This window comes from Ovis canadensis, chromosome 24 (genome assembly GCF_042477335.2).
Source record: "Ovis canadensis isolate MfBH-ARS-UI-01 breed Bighorn chromosome 24, ARS-UI_OviCan_v2, whole genome shotgun sequence".
Taxonomy (NCBI): Eukaryota; Metazoa; Chordata; class Mammalia; order Artiodactyla; family Bovidae; genus Ovis; species Ovis canadensis.
In genome coordinates, this window is record NC_091268.1 from 29,351,701 (window position 1) to 29,367,036 (window position 15,336).

Genomic DNA, 15,336 nt, shown 5'->3' on the forward strand with positions numbered 1-15,336 from the left:
TGTGAGCTAAGAGGCCTGGTCATGGTCCCTCCTGGGGGGGAGGGAAGGACATCCCTACAGGTTGCCATCTCTGGTAGCCTCTGGTTCCGAGAGCCTGTGAGAGCCCTGTTATACTGTGGTTGGACTGTACTCATTGGCCCTGAGCCCTCCACATGGATCCTGGAGCCTTGCCAAGGTTGGCAAACATGAAGAGCAGGTTTGCAGGTCCAGACACTGAGCAGCGGTCTGGACTCACCCGATCCCTAAAGTGAGGGAAGAGGCTGCGGGGGCGCGCCTCCATATCCAAGGGTCCTGTCCCTCCCACCCCTTCCTCACCCCTGCTCTTCGCCCTTTCACTCACCCTTACGGCAAAGCCATAGATGCAGGCACTGACGGTAGAAAGCTCTCTCTACCTTTCCTCTGCCTTTTACTCCAGGCCCTGGTGTCTCTGAACAAGTCCTTTCAGAGACACCAGCCCACCATCCGTCCTCCTCCCATTTACAGTGAGGATATAAATGATCCTCATTCCTCCAGGATGTTGTTTGTGTTAGGACAGCAAAACCCTTGTGCTCAGCTGTGTGTGGAAAAACTCATACGTCATGCTGTCCTGTATCCTTGTCCCAGGCTCTAAGCGCATTAAATATTTATCAAAAGGTAGGCCATATTCCATGAATGGAGAGTCAGTCCAAATGTCTGTTCAAAGCTAATCAAAACCAAAGACCAACAGACCATGTCACTCTTCAGCTTAAAACCCATCAGTGGTTTCCGATCACTCAGCATGAAGACCGAGATGCATATATAATAGGGCCTTGAAGGCCCTGTGTCTTCTGGTGCCAACCTGCTCCAGTCCCATTTCGTGCCACGTACCTTCCCCTTCCTGTAAACTCCCCTTGGCCCCAGTCTCCACCATCCCCTATCATCCATCAGGTTTATCATTCTAGCTCTACTGGCCTTACGTGATCTCTTCTGACTTCTCCCTTAGTCCTGGGCCTTTGCACATGCTATTCCCTGCCTCTAAGTAGACAGACTTGTCATCTGTCAGACTATACATCCTTCTTAGGGAAGCCTTCCTTGACTCCTCCGCCCACAGGCCCAGGCCCTTGTATTATTTATATTCATTGCAATATGTGTCTCTGCTTCCCAGCTTCATTTCATATTCATCTTCATTGTTATTAATGTCTTTCCTTGCACTGGGCTGGAGTTCTCTGGGGGCAGGGACAGTGTTTGTCTTCTTCCTTGCTGTTGTATCTCAGGATTAAACACAGCACCTGGCATACAACAGGCACTCAATAAATACTCATTTTGAATGAGCAGGTAGGAGTTTTTAGAGGTTAAATTGAATAAGGCAACCATGGAATGTAACTCAAGGAAATGAACGGAGGCTTCATTAGCTGGAAGAACCCCATCCTTCAGAGACAGTCCCAACGAAGTCGCCTCACCTGCAGCTTGTGGACCTTGTCGTTGAGCTCGGCCCGGACCCTCTCCCCGTCACTGTACTTGGACTGCAGCTCCTGCAGCTGCACCTCCAGCTTCTTCTTCTTGTGTTCCACCTCCTGCTTGGCCTGGCTCAGGACTCGCAGCTCTCCGGCCAGTTCTGCGTTCTCTTTCTCCAGTGCCTGCTTGTTCTTGTCCAGGTTGGCCTTGGCCTAGCCAGAGAAGCAGAGGGGAAAGAAGGTGTTAGGGCCATGGCTGGCAGAGTGTTTTAAGATAAGGACCTGTGCTAGCAGGGGATCTTCCTCTTTGCTTCCCCCTCCCTTGGTAGGTCTGGGGACCTGTGCTCCCCAGCTCATGGGAGGGACTCAGGGCAGTGAGGAGCACAGGATCACCAGTGAGACCTTTTGGATTCTGTTTTCCTAAAGCTCAGAGGTTGCTAACTAGCATTCCCTGGGCTGCATCAACCCTGCCATCACATCCTGTTTGATTCATGTTATACCTTTTAACATTTTAATAAAGAAATATTACATAGGGACGTCCCTGGTGGCCCAGTGGCTAGGACTCGGCGCTCCCAATGCAGGGGGCCTGAGTTTGATCCCTGGTTGGGGAACTAGATCTCACATGCCACAACTAAGACCTGGCACAGTCAGGTAAATAAAAAGAAATATCGCATAAAAATCTGGGCTCCCAGCTTCTCATTTGAAAAATCGAACGTTCTGCTTCATGACTGGGTGGTGGTTAAATCATTTGTCAAAATTCACCAAACTATATACACTTAAGATTGGTGAATTTTGCTGCATACATCTCTATTTAAAGTCTGACTTCCAAAAAAAAAAAAGTAAAGCTCTGGAAACAGACGTCTTGCCTTCCTCTAAGAGAGCAATCAGCTGGATCTGAGTAGCAGCTGGCCCTGTAAACAGGGCAGTCACACTCCACTCAGCCCCAGTCCCCACCACTCCCTATCATCCATTGATTTATCATTGGATGTACACTGCCATTTCTGTGAAAGTTTAGAGAAAGCTATTTTATCTAAACAGCTCTTGTAGGCATATGAGTTTCTCTAAGAAAGAAAGTGTTTGGGGGAAAAAGCAGAAGAAAGGAGGGACCTTCTCCTGGGTCTATAGGAGGAGGGAAGGAGCAAGAGAGAAAAGTGTGTGGGTCCTGAGAGTGGAGAAAGCAACAGTGGGCTCACCCCTCAGCTCCTGGGCAGGTCTGTGCAGTGTCTAGGGACCCTCAGAAGCCAGTCCTCTGGTGATGAGTCCATTTAGTGCTGCCAGGACCCCAGACAGGGACAAAGTGCCTCTTAAGGCAACAGTGCAGGTTGATATCAAGGACCCTGGGGGACCTCACGGGACCTGGGCTCCCCTAAAACCTTTTTCCCAGAATGGTGGTGACTATACACGTGTAAGAGGAGTCGAGGTAGGAACAGTGCTACGAGTTTTCACCAACAATCTGAAAAGTTGCTAGAGGTAAAATAGTCCCCCTTTTCAGTGCTCCTGAGATGGTGGGCAGACGTTCCGAGCCCCCTCCTGCTCACACAGGTCAGGCATGGATGGCCAGAACAGCTGAGTCTCTGCAAAGAGGCCCCCCAGCGCCTGCTCATCTCAGATGACCACCTGGCTCAGTGCTGGTCAGTTAGCTTTCCAAACTTACAGTGACACATAATACCTTACTACTGTCTGGAGGACTCATTCCATCAGGTGGGAAGAGCCCATTTGGATTCAACTTCGATCACAATAAAACTTTCTCGGGGACTTCCTGGTGGTCCAGTGGTTAAGAGTCCACCAGCCAACGCAGGGGTCACTGGTCCCGTCCCTGGTCCGGGAAGACTCCGTGTGCGGTCCAGGCCAACCAAGCCCACGGGCCACAACCACTGAGGCTCACACGCCCTAGAGCCTCTGCTTCAAGACAAGAGAAGCCATCACAAGGCAAAGCCCCCGCACCGCAACCAGAGAGGAGCCCCCGCATGCCGCAGCTAGAGAAAGCCTGAGTGCGGCCGCAGAGACCCAGCGCAGCCAGGGGTAAACAATTCCTTAATTGAAAAATAATTTCTGGGAGCTTCATGGCAATCCAGTGGCTAGGACTCCATGCTTCCAATGCAAGGAGCTCAGACTTGATCCCTGGTCAGGGAACTAAGATCCTTCATGTCACAGGGCATGGCCAAAAAGTGGGAAAAAAAGAAAAAAGAAAAAAACCCTTCTGAACATAATAAAGAGAAGACAATTGAAAGAGGAAATACATGTTACAGATATTTGTCATATTCAGACCCCACGTGACAAGTGACAAGGTGACACCTGGAGCATGAGGGTGTTCAGTCAGGGACAGTGCATTTCAGTGTGGGGCCTGGAGATGTGCATTTTAGCAAAGGTCGCAGGTAGGATTAAATGAGTTGGTGCCCATAAAACTCTGGAACAGTGGCATATACTCAATGCCATACAAGGGGTTGCCGGCGTTATTTAAATGTATGGGAAAATTATGAGATTATGATCAAAGTGGTGGTGAACCAGTTCATGGAAGAATTATTTTTTTTTTAATATTTATTGATTTGGCTGAGCTGGGTCTTAGTTGGTATTCCCTGGTGAATTTGGCCGAGTCAGGGTCTTAGTTACAGCACCTAGAATCTTTCTGTGGTATGCAGGATCTTTTTAGTTGAGGCATGTGGGATCAAGTTCCTTGATCAGGGATCAAACCCAGGCCCCCAGCACTGGGAGCACAGAGCCTTAGCCGCTGATCACCAGGGCAGTCCTGAAAAACATTCATCTTGACTGGCGGTAGAAACTAATGCCAACACCAACAATTCTTAGGGAACACAGCAGCCATTCAGTCTAGAAAGTTCTGGAGGAAAGCTGCAGCGCTGACAGTGGTATAATTCAGACTTTTAGAGAAGCCACCTAGCAGGATGTCATAAGCTAAAAAAGCTCTTCCCTGGGCATGATACACAAGCACATTCTCCAAAGAGAGAGGAAGTTCCGGATACACAGAATTTTAGTGCTAGTTAACTGCCTCAGACCCTGTGCACCTCCAAATAGCCAAGCATCAGAGGAAGATTAGATCTAGCCATTCTCAGACTAACCAGGGAGCACTGTCTTGCCACTCAAATGATGACAGTCTTGCTCCACTCTGCACAGAAATGAAGATGGCTAGACTGTCCTCAGTGTTCAGCTACCTTCCCAGAATTTTGCTAAACTCTGCTTATCCACAAGGGCCTACCTGGAGACCCCGCCCTGGAGAGGCTAAGAGATGAGCCCAGAGCCAGGGCTTCCTAGGTGGCTCTGGTGGTAAAGAACCCGCCTGCCAGTGCAGGAGACACAGGTTCAAACCCTCGGTTGGGAAGATCCTTTGGAGGAGGGCACAGCAGCCCACTCCCGTATTTTTGCCTGGAGAATTCCATGGACAGAGGAGCCTGGCGGACTATAGTCCATGGGGTTGTAAAGAGTCAGACATGATTGAAGTGACTTGAGCACGCAGACTGCTGGGACTCTGTCAATAGCTGTGTGACCTTTAGGTACTCTGGACCTCAGTTCCTTCTTGTGTCAAAGGGGCTTCATTGTACCCATCCCAGAGGGTGGTGGAAAAGATCAATCAAGATAATACTCCATAAGCATAAATGCTGGGTGCCATCACTCTCATTAGAATCACCGTGGCTTGTTATTGGCCCTAGTGCAGACACTCGCACGTCGTTACCTGAAGCTGTTGACCTATTCTCTGAATTTTGTTGTCCCCAAAATACCATCGCGACTCACCCTCTTGAACTGCTCCAGTTGCTCAGTGAGCTCCTCCACCACCTGCGTGTGCTTCTGCCTCATCTCCTGCACCTGGGACTCGTGGGACCGCGTCTCCTCGTCCAGGGCTTTCTTCAGCATCGTCACCTCCTGCTCCCTCTTGGCCCTGGGCAGGAAGAACACAGAGGCTGGCAGCAGAGGAGACAGAGATTTGCCTCAGTGCAGAGGCACGAGGGGTCTCCCGGGACCTGGAACTGAAGTCTTCGTCGCTATCCCTCCCAAGCTGTGTGACCTCAGGTGAGTCCCCTAACCTCTCTGGACCTGGGATTTCCTCAAAACAAGGAGGTAGCTATAAAATAGAGGAGCATGCTACCTCCCAGAATCTCCCAGGGCCGACACACAAATACACAAAATAAAACACATGATATTGTTGGAAGAATGCAAAGTGAGTTGCAGACTGTTCTGTAAATATTAACATTAGCTCTATTTACTGAGGATACGCTATATGCCAAGCTCTGACCTAAGTTCTGGGTATATGTCATCTGACAGAATATTCAAGGTGACTTTTAGAGGCAAGTGTATCATCATTTCTGTTTTACAGATGAGGAAACAAAAGCTAAGAAAGAGTGAGCAGCTTGCCCAAGGTATTAAAACCACTGTGTGACTGACCAAGAATTTGAACCCAAACAGTCTGAGTTCACTGCTTTGAGCCACTGCTCTGGGCCAGTGCAAAGGGGGCAGGAGGTTGTGCTGGCTTCTAGGCTCAGCTCAGTGATGTAGCCCAAAACCCAAAACGTGGGAAGTAAACCTCCGTGTTAGCACAGCACTCGACACAGGGTGCACTCAAAACACACTTGCGTGTGTGCTGAATAAAGCAATGACCTAGTTTCACTGAAGCCGGCATTCATTATCCGCCAGGTGACCCGTTTTTGTTTCTGCTTTTTGGTTGGGTATTGTCAGTTAGCCAGCAGTGACACTTCAAGTGAGGCCAATCTGATAAATATTATTTTGAAAATTTAATGCAAAACTTATACACACTCAGGAAAAGACAGGAATGAAATTCCCCAAAATGTTAACCGTGGTGGGACTGGGGTCGATGCCTTTGGTATCTAATTCTCCTACAGTTTTCAGGTCATTCTCTAGTTGAGTATATCCTCCTACTGTGATGTCAGTTCAGTTCAGTTCAGTCGCTCAGTTGTGTCCGACTCTTTGCGACCCCATGAATCGTAGCCCGCTGCTGTAATGTAAGCCAAGACTTAAAAATAAGCATGATTAGACATAGAGAACAGACTTATGGACACGGGAAGGGGTGAGGGAAGGAGAGGGTAGGACAAATGGAGAGAGTAACATGGAAACATATCCACTGCCATATGTCTAATAAGAGAGCCAGCGGGAATTTGCTGTATGACTCATGGAACTCAAACTGGGAACTCAAACTGGGGCTCTGTAACAACCTAGAGGGGTAGGATGGGGTGGGAGGTGGGAGGGAGGTTCAAGAGTGGGGGGACATATGCATACCTACGGCCGATTCATGCTGACGTATGGCAGAAGCCGATACAATATTGTAAAGCAACCATCTTTCAATTAAAAATAAATACATTCAAAAACTAAGCATACTTAACTCACCAGTTGATTTTCATGGTTCAGACATATTAAAATGTTTTATTATATTTAGACTTGATGTTAGTATTTATAACATCAAATATAATAAATTATTAGAATTTTTAAATAATTAACAAATCCAGTTTTTCCAATTATCCTCTTTGGGTAATAGGAAACTCCCAAATGCCAAGTAGCTAATCATCTCCAGGGTAGGAAGATATGCGAGCCCTTTTAGGTATCCATGTGGCTTAATTAGAAATATTTATTACTCATTTTTCTGAGATGGCCTTTTTGTTAAGAACAGAACTGAATCAGTTTGCTGTACACCTGAAACTAACATGACATTGTAAATCAACTATATTTCAACAAAATTTTCCAAAAAACAATTAAGCATGCTTATATCCGTTAAAGCAAAATGCAATCAGCACAATAAACATAGGGCCTGAGGAGCCCCGTGACTCAGGATCTGTGTGGGTTTGCCCCTTTCCACCAGCCGTCCTGACCCATCAGAGTGGCCGGCCGGGTGGGGGCTCCTCACCTGAGCTCCTGCTGGGTGGCCGTGCTGTCCAGCGTGTCCTCCAGCTCTGTCTTCAGCGCCTCCAGCTCCTCCCCCAAGTCCCGCTTCTGCTTCTCCGCCTTGTTCCTCGCGGCCCGTTCTGAGTCCAGGTCCTCCTGGAGGTCTGAGATGTGACCTTCCAGCTCCCGGATCTTCTTCAGGGCATTGTTCTTCTGAGCCATTTCGTCATCCAGCCTGCCGGGGACAGATCACCAGAACTAAGACCCTGGGGTCCCAGGGCCCTGCTGTCCATCCCATGAGGTGGCCAAAGATGGTTTTCTGGAAGCAGTCGTTTGGGTTCCACAGATATCAGAACGTGTTCCATTCAGGTCCCGAGACACACAGGTGCCTTCTTGCCATGTTGGACTGCTTGGAGGTTCATGCAGGATGTAGTTTCCAAGGGCTGATGTAAGAAAACAGGTCATGCTGCACGTGTGTGCGTGTGTGTGAAAGTGAGGCAGAAACAGACAGACAGAGACACAGAGACAGAGAGTGCTTTGCACGGAATCAGCATGGCGCCTTGTCCACAGCAGGAGCCCAACAGATGCTTTCTGAGTGTCAGGCAAGTATTCCTCCCCAGTAACTACTGGTTGATTCTTCCTTCCACTTGCTCAGTGTCATTCTGCTCCGTGCAAAGAGCGTGGCCAGGCCCTGCTTGTTGGGAGTGGGAATGTTAACACCAGGGGAGACGGTGACTGCGGGTCAGGGTGGGAGGTGGGGAGCCTTGACCCGAAGGAATGGAAGGGAGCTCCCTCCTGATCACGGTGGGGCTGCTTCCAGTTTCGTCCACAATGGATGGAAGGGGACCAGTGGAGGGAAGACACGAGGTGGCCCGTCACCCTAGCGCTGTCGCCTGGCACAAACCGGCTGAGAGAGAGCTGGCCAGGGGACCAACCAGAAAGCGACTCCCAGCCTGTCTTTCAAAAGCTGGGCGACTGGCCCAGCTTCCTCCTCAGTGACCGGAGGTACCGCAGCACACCTGGCCAGGTGTCAGTAAAGACACCGCTTGAGCAGAGCTCAGCACACAGAGAGCAGGTAAATAACTGTGAGTCGCCACTGTAATACCCCCGGGGAGGCTGTTAGAGCACCCCAGCTCCAAGCTGGGAGAAGAGGGCACAGAAAAGGGGTTGGGGCACACCGCATGGAATGGGCCGAGTCTGCCGTACCCTGGGCGGGGAGAGAAGGGGGCAAAAGCTCGCAAGGAGACTGGTGTTCCCATAAAGAGGGGCCTCAGAGGGAGACAGCTGCGGACAGGAGGGTCCTCTCAGCTCAGACACATGGTTTTGTGGTGCTGATGGAACGGCTTCTTTGTGCAACCAGAAACCCAGGCCTGGGGTGCAGATGACGAAGGATGGCACCCAAGAGGCGGGCACAGTGGCAGTAGAGAGGATGAGCTTGGTAGGGAGAGAAGGCCAAAGGCGAGGTTCTGGAGGTGCCAGCAGGACTGCAAGGCACCTGGGAGGCCAGGGCGGGGCCACTTCACGTGAGATGGTGGCCTACCTGGAGGAGGAGGAGGACCAGGCCCCCTCTGCAGACCGGGAGGGGCCCTCGGGGCATGCGCACACCCTGGACCTGCCCCCGGCGGCCTCGTACCTGCCCAGGGCCGCCTGCAGCTCCTCCTCCTTCTTGGCCAGCTGCATCTTGAGCTCGGCGATCTGCGCCTGCAGTTCAGCGATCTGCTCGTGCAAGTCGCTGGCCTCCCCGTCCAGCTTCCTCTTGAGCTTCTCCAGCTCCTGCCGGCTCTTCTCCTCCTTCTTCAGCCGCACTGCGAAAAAGCCAGGGCGCTTTGGAGGGTGGACACTACCTGAGAAACCCCTGGAGGATGAGCCTTCCTGCTCAGGCACTTCACACACACACACACACACACACACACGAACCATACACACACACACACACACGAACCATACACACACACACATACACGAACCATACACACACACACACACACACACACACACACATATACGAACCATCCCACCTGCACCATGCTCTTGTGGGAGGAAAGTCAGCCCTGGTGACAAGCACCTTCTAGAATGAATGTGTGTGTTTCCTAAGGGTGAGCAGGCAGCTGGGTAGGACTGTCCCTTTCCTGCCGTAATCCACCATTCTCAAAAGTCCTGTCTTATTTTAAAATATCCCCTTTCACGGTTCACCTGAAACTATCACAACACTGTTAATTGGCTATACCCCAATATAAAATGGTTTTGGTGTTAAAAAATAAAATAAAGTAAAATACCCCCCTCAGAACCTCGCTAGAACCTGTTTTACCTTCCAGTTCTGAAATCATAGATTCGTGCTTATTTTTCAATTTGGTAAGATTCTTGGCTTTTTCTTCCTCTTCTGCAAGGTTTGTTGTTAAGTCACTAATCCTCTCTTCAAGGAGTTTTCGCTCCTTTTAGGGGAAAAGAAAAAGAAATATTATTGGTTTTTTTCCTTTTCTCTCGGGACTATGTTTCACTGTTAGTAATTTCCAGATAAACAGTTGAAAGGATGATCCACACTATAACCAAATGCAACCTAGAGTTTTAAAGGGGGAAAAATAAGTTCCTCAACAATAATACTTTCCAAAGACTAGCCACTCCCCACCTCAGGCCCCTCCACCCCTCAACTTCATGTCCCAGCCAAGGGGCCCTCTTTCCTTTCTTACCACAGGCCTCAGGGCTCTTGCAAACAGGCAGGACCATCTGCCTGGGATGTGCCTCCACCCCCTCTCCCTCTAACTGCTCCTCATTCTTCAGGTTTCCACTGAAATGTCACCGCCTCCAGGAAGCCCTCCCCGAATGCCCTACCTCCATCCCCTAGTGCTCTGCTCTTAGAAGAGGGTGAACACCTCCTTCAGAACCCTGATCATGACAGCAATTAGTGGCTGCTTGTATAATCATCTACTTGTTGTCTCTCTAGAACATACGCCCCTCGATGATCGGGTCCTCCTCCACCGTGCATGCCCTGCCCCTGACACCAAGCCTGTCTCACAGTCAGTGCCCAGCTGGCATCCAGGACTAAAGGTAGTCCACTCACAGTGGCAGCTGCTTAGTGGATACTGACTAGGGTGAGCTACTCATCTTGGGACTTTTCTGGTTTGGGGGCTGAAAGTCTCACATCCCAGAAGCCCCTCAACCCCAGGAGAGCTGGTCCTCTGTTAGGAAGTGGAAGTGGGCGGTGAGAATGTGAGGGGGGTTCCCCCTGGTCTCAGGCACATTACCCACCCTCCCTTGCACAACTCAGGGGCTGCACTGGTTGTGGCGTTCCCGACACTTGCTCCACAGTGACCCTGGCACTGTTGGGACCACCGGGGACCCCACCCACGGCATGCCTGCATCCTGACAGTGGTCACAAGACTGTCACATCAGTGCCAGAGACAGCTGCTTGTTTGGCCTTTAATTCCTAGTACCTGGCTTAAAAAGGGAAGGTATCTGAAGGTATCCATAGTCCTGAGGAGCCTGTCACTTTAATGCAGACACTCAACCCCACTCACTTTTTTTTTAAATTTTTGGCCACATTACAGGGTATGTGGGATCTTAGTTCCCTGACTAGGGACTGAACCCATGCAGTGGAGTCTAACCACTGGACCACTAGGGACATCCAACCCCACTCACTTTTGACAGTTTATTGTTCTGATCATCCATGACCAGAATATCATCCTCCAGTTTCTTGATCTTGGCCTCAGCTGTGACCTTCTCAAGCTGTAGCTTCTGCCTGGCAGCTTCCTCTTCCTCCAGCTGCTCCTCCAGGTCCTTTGTGGGGGAGGGAAAATAATGAAAATAATTACAGCCTTGCTTAACCCCAAATCTACTCTCCTGGAGCTCTGGGGACTCATGGACACAGAGGCTGGGCCTCATGGCTCCCTGCCATGCTCTGCAGTCTCTTTTCATCAGAAAGAAAAGGTTTGTGTAAACTACTTTGCTTTGTGGAGCCTCAGTCTCCTCATCTGTAAAGTGGGGAGAATAGGTACCACGGTGGTTTTAAAAATATGTCCACAAATTCTTTGACACTCTTCCCTTCAAGAGGTGGAGCGTAATTCTTCTCCCCTTGAGTGTCAGCTGGGCTTAATGCTGACACTTGCTTCTAACAAAATCAAGAGGAAGTGATGGCGTGTGTAAGTCAGAGACCAGGCTATAAGAGGCGTTGCAGCTTCCTCCCCGTTCTCCCTCCATTCACTCTGTCCAGGGAAAGCGAGCTGCCATATTGTGAGGACACTCAAGCAGCCCTGTGGAGAAGCGCACACAATGAGGAACTGAGGTCTCCTGCCCACAGCCATGTGAGTGACGGCTCTCTCACCCATGGAAGGGGATCCTCAAGCCCCAGTCAAGCCTTCAGAGGACTGCAGCCCAGGCTGACATCACAGCTGCAATCTCATGAGAAGCTCTAAGCCAGAATCACCAGCTAAGCCACTCTCAGAGTCACGACTGTGGGAGATAAATGTTTAGTATTTCATTTACAAAAATAATTTTTTATTTAACTTCGGGTGTGCTGGGTCCAGCTTTCTCTGGTTGTGGTGTGTGGGCTTCTCACTACGTGGGTTCTCTTGTCACAGGGCACAGGCTCTAGGCACGGGGCCTTCAGCAGTTTTGGCACGTGGGCTCAGCAATTACAGCTTGCGGGCTCTGGAGTGCGGCTCAGGAGTTGTGGCACACAGGCCCCACAACACATGGGATCTTCCTGGACCAGGGAGCGAACCCATGTCCCCCCGCATTGGCAGGCAGATTCTTAACTACTGGTCCAGCAGAGAAGTCCTAAATGCTTCTTATTTCTAAGCTGCTGAGTCTTGGTGCTTTTTGTTCTGCGGCAGTAGCTTACTGATCAGTTACCCTCACACAGGGCGGCTACTGGGAGAAAACGTGTTTGTGCATGGAAGGCAAGGCAGTAGGACTGAGCAGGCTCCCGAGGAGACGTGTGTAGGCAGAGGGCTGCTCCTCTCCGAGCCTGAGTCTCCATCTCAGTCCAGTGGGGACACACGGCATCAGATGCCCCGCACAGGTCTGCAGCGAGAGTCAAGGGACTCGGCACCACCAAGGGCAGCCCCCGCAGTGCCTTACCAGCATCTGCTGGGCCATCTTCTTCCGTTCTGCCTGCAGCTGCTGGCCCCGGTCTTCCTCCTCCTCCAGGCGGGCCTCCATCTCGTGCAGGATCTCCTCCAGCTCCTGCTTCTTGGCTGCCAGCCGGACCCGCATCTCCTCGGCCTCGGCGTACAGCTCCGTCTCCGCCTGCAGCTGCTCCTGCAGCAGGTTCTTCTCCTCGGTCAGCTGCAGGCAGGGGGCGGGGAGACGGGCGGTGAGCCCCACGGGGGGCAGGCGGCCCGCCCTCTGCAGCGCCAGCCAGGCTCCCGGCCGGTACCTGCGCGTGTTTCTGCTCCAGCTCCTTGAGTTCGCTCTCGGCCTTCTGCTGCCGCTCCTTGGTCTTCTGGAGCTCATCCTCCTTGGCCTGCATCTCCTCCTCCTGCCGAGTCACCTGCAGCAGGGGCTTCACCTGCACACAGAGGGTCAGCCCATCAGTGGTCTCCATGGCACAAGGGATACACTCTCGTAAGGAAATCAGCGGTTCTCAGCCAGGGACAGTTTTACTCCACCCGCAGCCCCTCAGGGGATATTTGGCAGTTTCTGGGGTGTTAGCTGTCACAACTAGGTGTCGGGGGGATGCTACTGGCATCTAGTGGGTAGAGGCCAGGGATGCTGCTCAGCATTCTAGAATTCTCAGGACAACCTCCGTGACACAGAATTACCCATCCCAAAGTATCAACATATGCCAATATCAACCAATATGCCGAGACTGAAAAACCCTAGAGAACAGGAAAAGGTGCAAAGTGAAAGGAGAAAGTCTCGCCTGCCCCCATTTAGTCCCATCCTGAGTGACTGCTGCTGACAAAGTGCTGTGTTTCCTTCCAAAGAGAAAAGGAAAGGAAAGTCCCCCACATCCTACCTCCCATTACCAGCACTATCAGCATCTCCTTCTAGCCCTTTGTCCTGCACACTAAAAAAATACACCTGAGACATACTGCCCAGCGTTACATGTACTTTAAAAAAAATTTTTTTTTTAATTAAGAAAGGTTTTTTTTGCCGTGCCATGAGGCTTGAGGGATCTTAGTTTGCGGACCAGAGATCGAACCCAGGCCCTCTGCAGTGAGAGCACGGAGTCCTTACCACTGGACCATCAGGGAATTCCCTACGTGCTGCTTTTATTACTAAAAACGACAGGATAACTGTCACCCCTGCGGTCACGTCAGCATTACAACTTGATTTTTAAACACCATCATTTTTAGCGATCGAAAAGTATCCCATTGATGGGTAGCTGTTATGAGTCAGTCTGCCAGGGCTGGGCATTGAAATTTTGCTCTTGTAAATGAATGCCCTTCATTTTTTATTTTCTTTATTTCAGATGGTTTTTTTAGGAGAGTTTTCCAGAAGTTGGGTCGGTGGGAATGAACATTACCAAAAAGCAGCTTCCCCTCACTGCTCTTCACCAGGCTGACTCCTAACTCCTTGTGTTCAAGCCCCACCTGGCACTAGAGGAACCCGTGTCTGATACACTGCAGCTTCCTTCCTGCACTGACCCCAGTCTGCCATGGGCATCATTTCCTGCGCTTACCTATCACCTACTGCTCCACGCACCTAGAATATTCATGAAGCCAGGGTATCCCCAGCCCTTCACATGGAGCTGGTGCACAGTGTCCATTCAATACATAGTCACTCAGTGAAAAAACTTTGTGCCCATCAACAAACTCAAGGGCACCTAAGAGGAAGCTATGTCCGTCCCCACAGAGCAAGTCTTTGCCCAACGGACTCGTAACAGCCAGCGATGCCGCAAGACCAAGCTATACCCAGAGAAACAAACAGTGGATACACACAACACGCTGGATGGAGGGCTCTCCAGAGAGTGATGCTTTGTGACAAAGTGAAAGTTGCTGAGTGGTGTCCGACTCTTTGCGACCCCTCGGACTATACAGTCCATGGAATTCTCCAGGCCAGAATACTGGAGTGGGTAGCTGTTCCCTTCTCCAGGGGATCTTCCCAACCCAAGGATTGAACCCAACTCTCCCACATTGCAGGCGGATTCTTTACCAGCTGAGCCACAAGGGAAGCCTATGCCTTCTCCAGCGGGTCTTCCTGACCCAGGAACTGAACCAGGGTCTCCCGCATTGCAGGCGGATTCTTTACCAGCTGAGCCACAAGGGAAGCCAGCAACTGCAGTGGGCAGCCTATGCCTTCTCCAGCGGGTCTTCCTGACCCAGGAACTGAACCAGGGTCTCCCGCATTGCAGGCGGATTCTTTGCCAACTGAGCTATCAGGGAAGCCCCAGTGACATAACTACGGGACCCCGTTAACATAATATTCTTGAGATGACAAAAGTATAGAAATGGAGAACAGATTCGTGCTTGCTGGGGCTGTGGAGGGAAGTGGGTAGAGCTATAAATGGGCAATAGGAGGGATCCTTGTGGTGATGGAAGTGCTCTGGGTCTGGGTTAAGGTCACGGCTTAACCCACAGGCCAAAGAGGGGGCTCTTCTCAAGCCCAGAGAATCGCCAATGGGGAAGGTTTGGTGTTGAGCTCTCGGTCGCAAGCCTGCTATCCACCACCTGCAGTCCCACGTGGGCAGTGCCCCAGGGAAGACCCCGGACTTGGGGGAGGGGGTGGGGGGCCTTGGGGAGAGGACGCACTCACTTTGGTGAAGAGCCGCCACCACTGCCAGTTCCGCAGCTTGAGGTAGGCGGCGCAGTTCCTCTGGATTACCTTCATGGCCGTCAGCTGCTGCTGCCTCTTGGCAAAGGCCCTGGGGAGAGGGAAGTGGAGGCGTGAGAAGAGCTGCTCGGCCCAGCACACAACTCACTGCGTTGTCACGGCATCCAGCCCCGCAGCACCCTGAGAGCAGGACGCGTCTGTTTGGCTTGGGATTTGGTGACGCGCACAAGAACATCCCCCCATTCTCTCTAGCCCAGATTCTCCAGCAAGCTCTGAGCATCAGTACAAGCATATCATCTGGAGGCCAGAGCCTTTCTCAGTGGACAAGGAAGACCCGAGGCTCACAAAATTCCCTGAATTCAGATCTGTG

At 51.1% G+C, this 15,336-nt stretch overlaps 1 protein-coding gene across 4 annotated transcripts in view; it reads right to left on the reverse strand.

Moving 5' to 3' along the window:
• Positions 1-15,336, reverse strand: part of MYH11 (myosin heavy chain 11) — a 128,252-nt gene that overhangs the window by 17,221 nt on the left and 95,695 nt on the right. For all 4 annotated transcript variants that reach the window (XM_069570191.1, XM_069570194.1, XM_069570190.1 and 1 more), the window contains 9 exons: positions 14,949-15,057; positions 12,628-12,759; positions 12,330-12,536; positions 10,890-11,027; positions 9,562-9,685; positions 8,887-9,058; positions 7,276-7,488; positions 5,157-5,301; positions 1,419-1,625 (listed from right to left, as the gene is read on the reverse strand). In XM_069570191.1, coding sequence (XP_069426292.1) covers positions 1,419-1,625; positions 5,157-5,301; positions 7,276-7,488; positions 8,887-9,058; positions 9,562-9,685; positions 10,890-11,027; positions 12,330-12,536; positions 12,628-12,759; positions 14,949-15,057 — 1,447 coding nt within the window. The remainder of the gene's footprint in view (positions 1-1,418; positions 1,626-5,156; positions 5,302-7,275; positions 7,489-8,886; positions 9,059-9,561; positions 9,686-10,889; positions 11,028-12,329; positions 12,537-12,627; positions 12,760-14,948; positions 15,058-15,336) is intronic.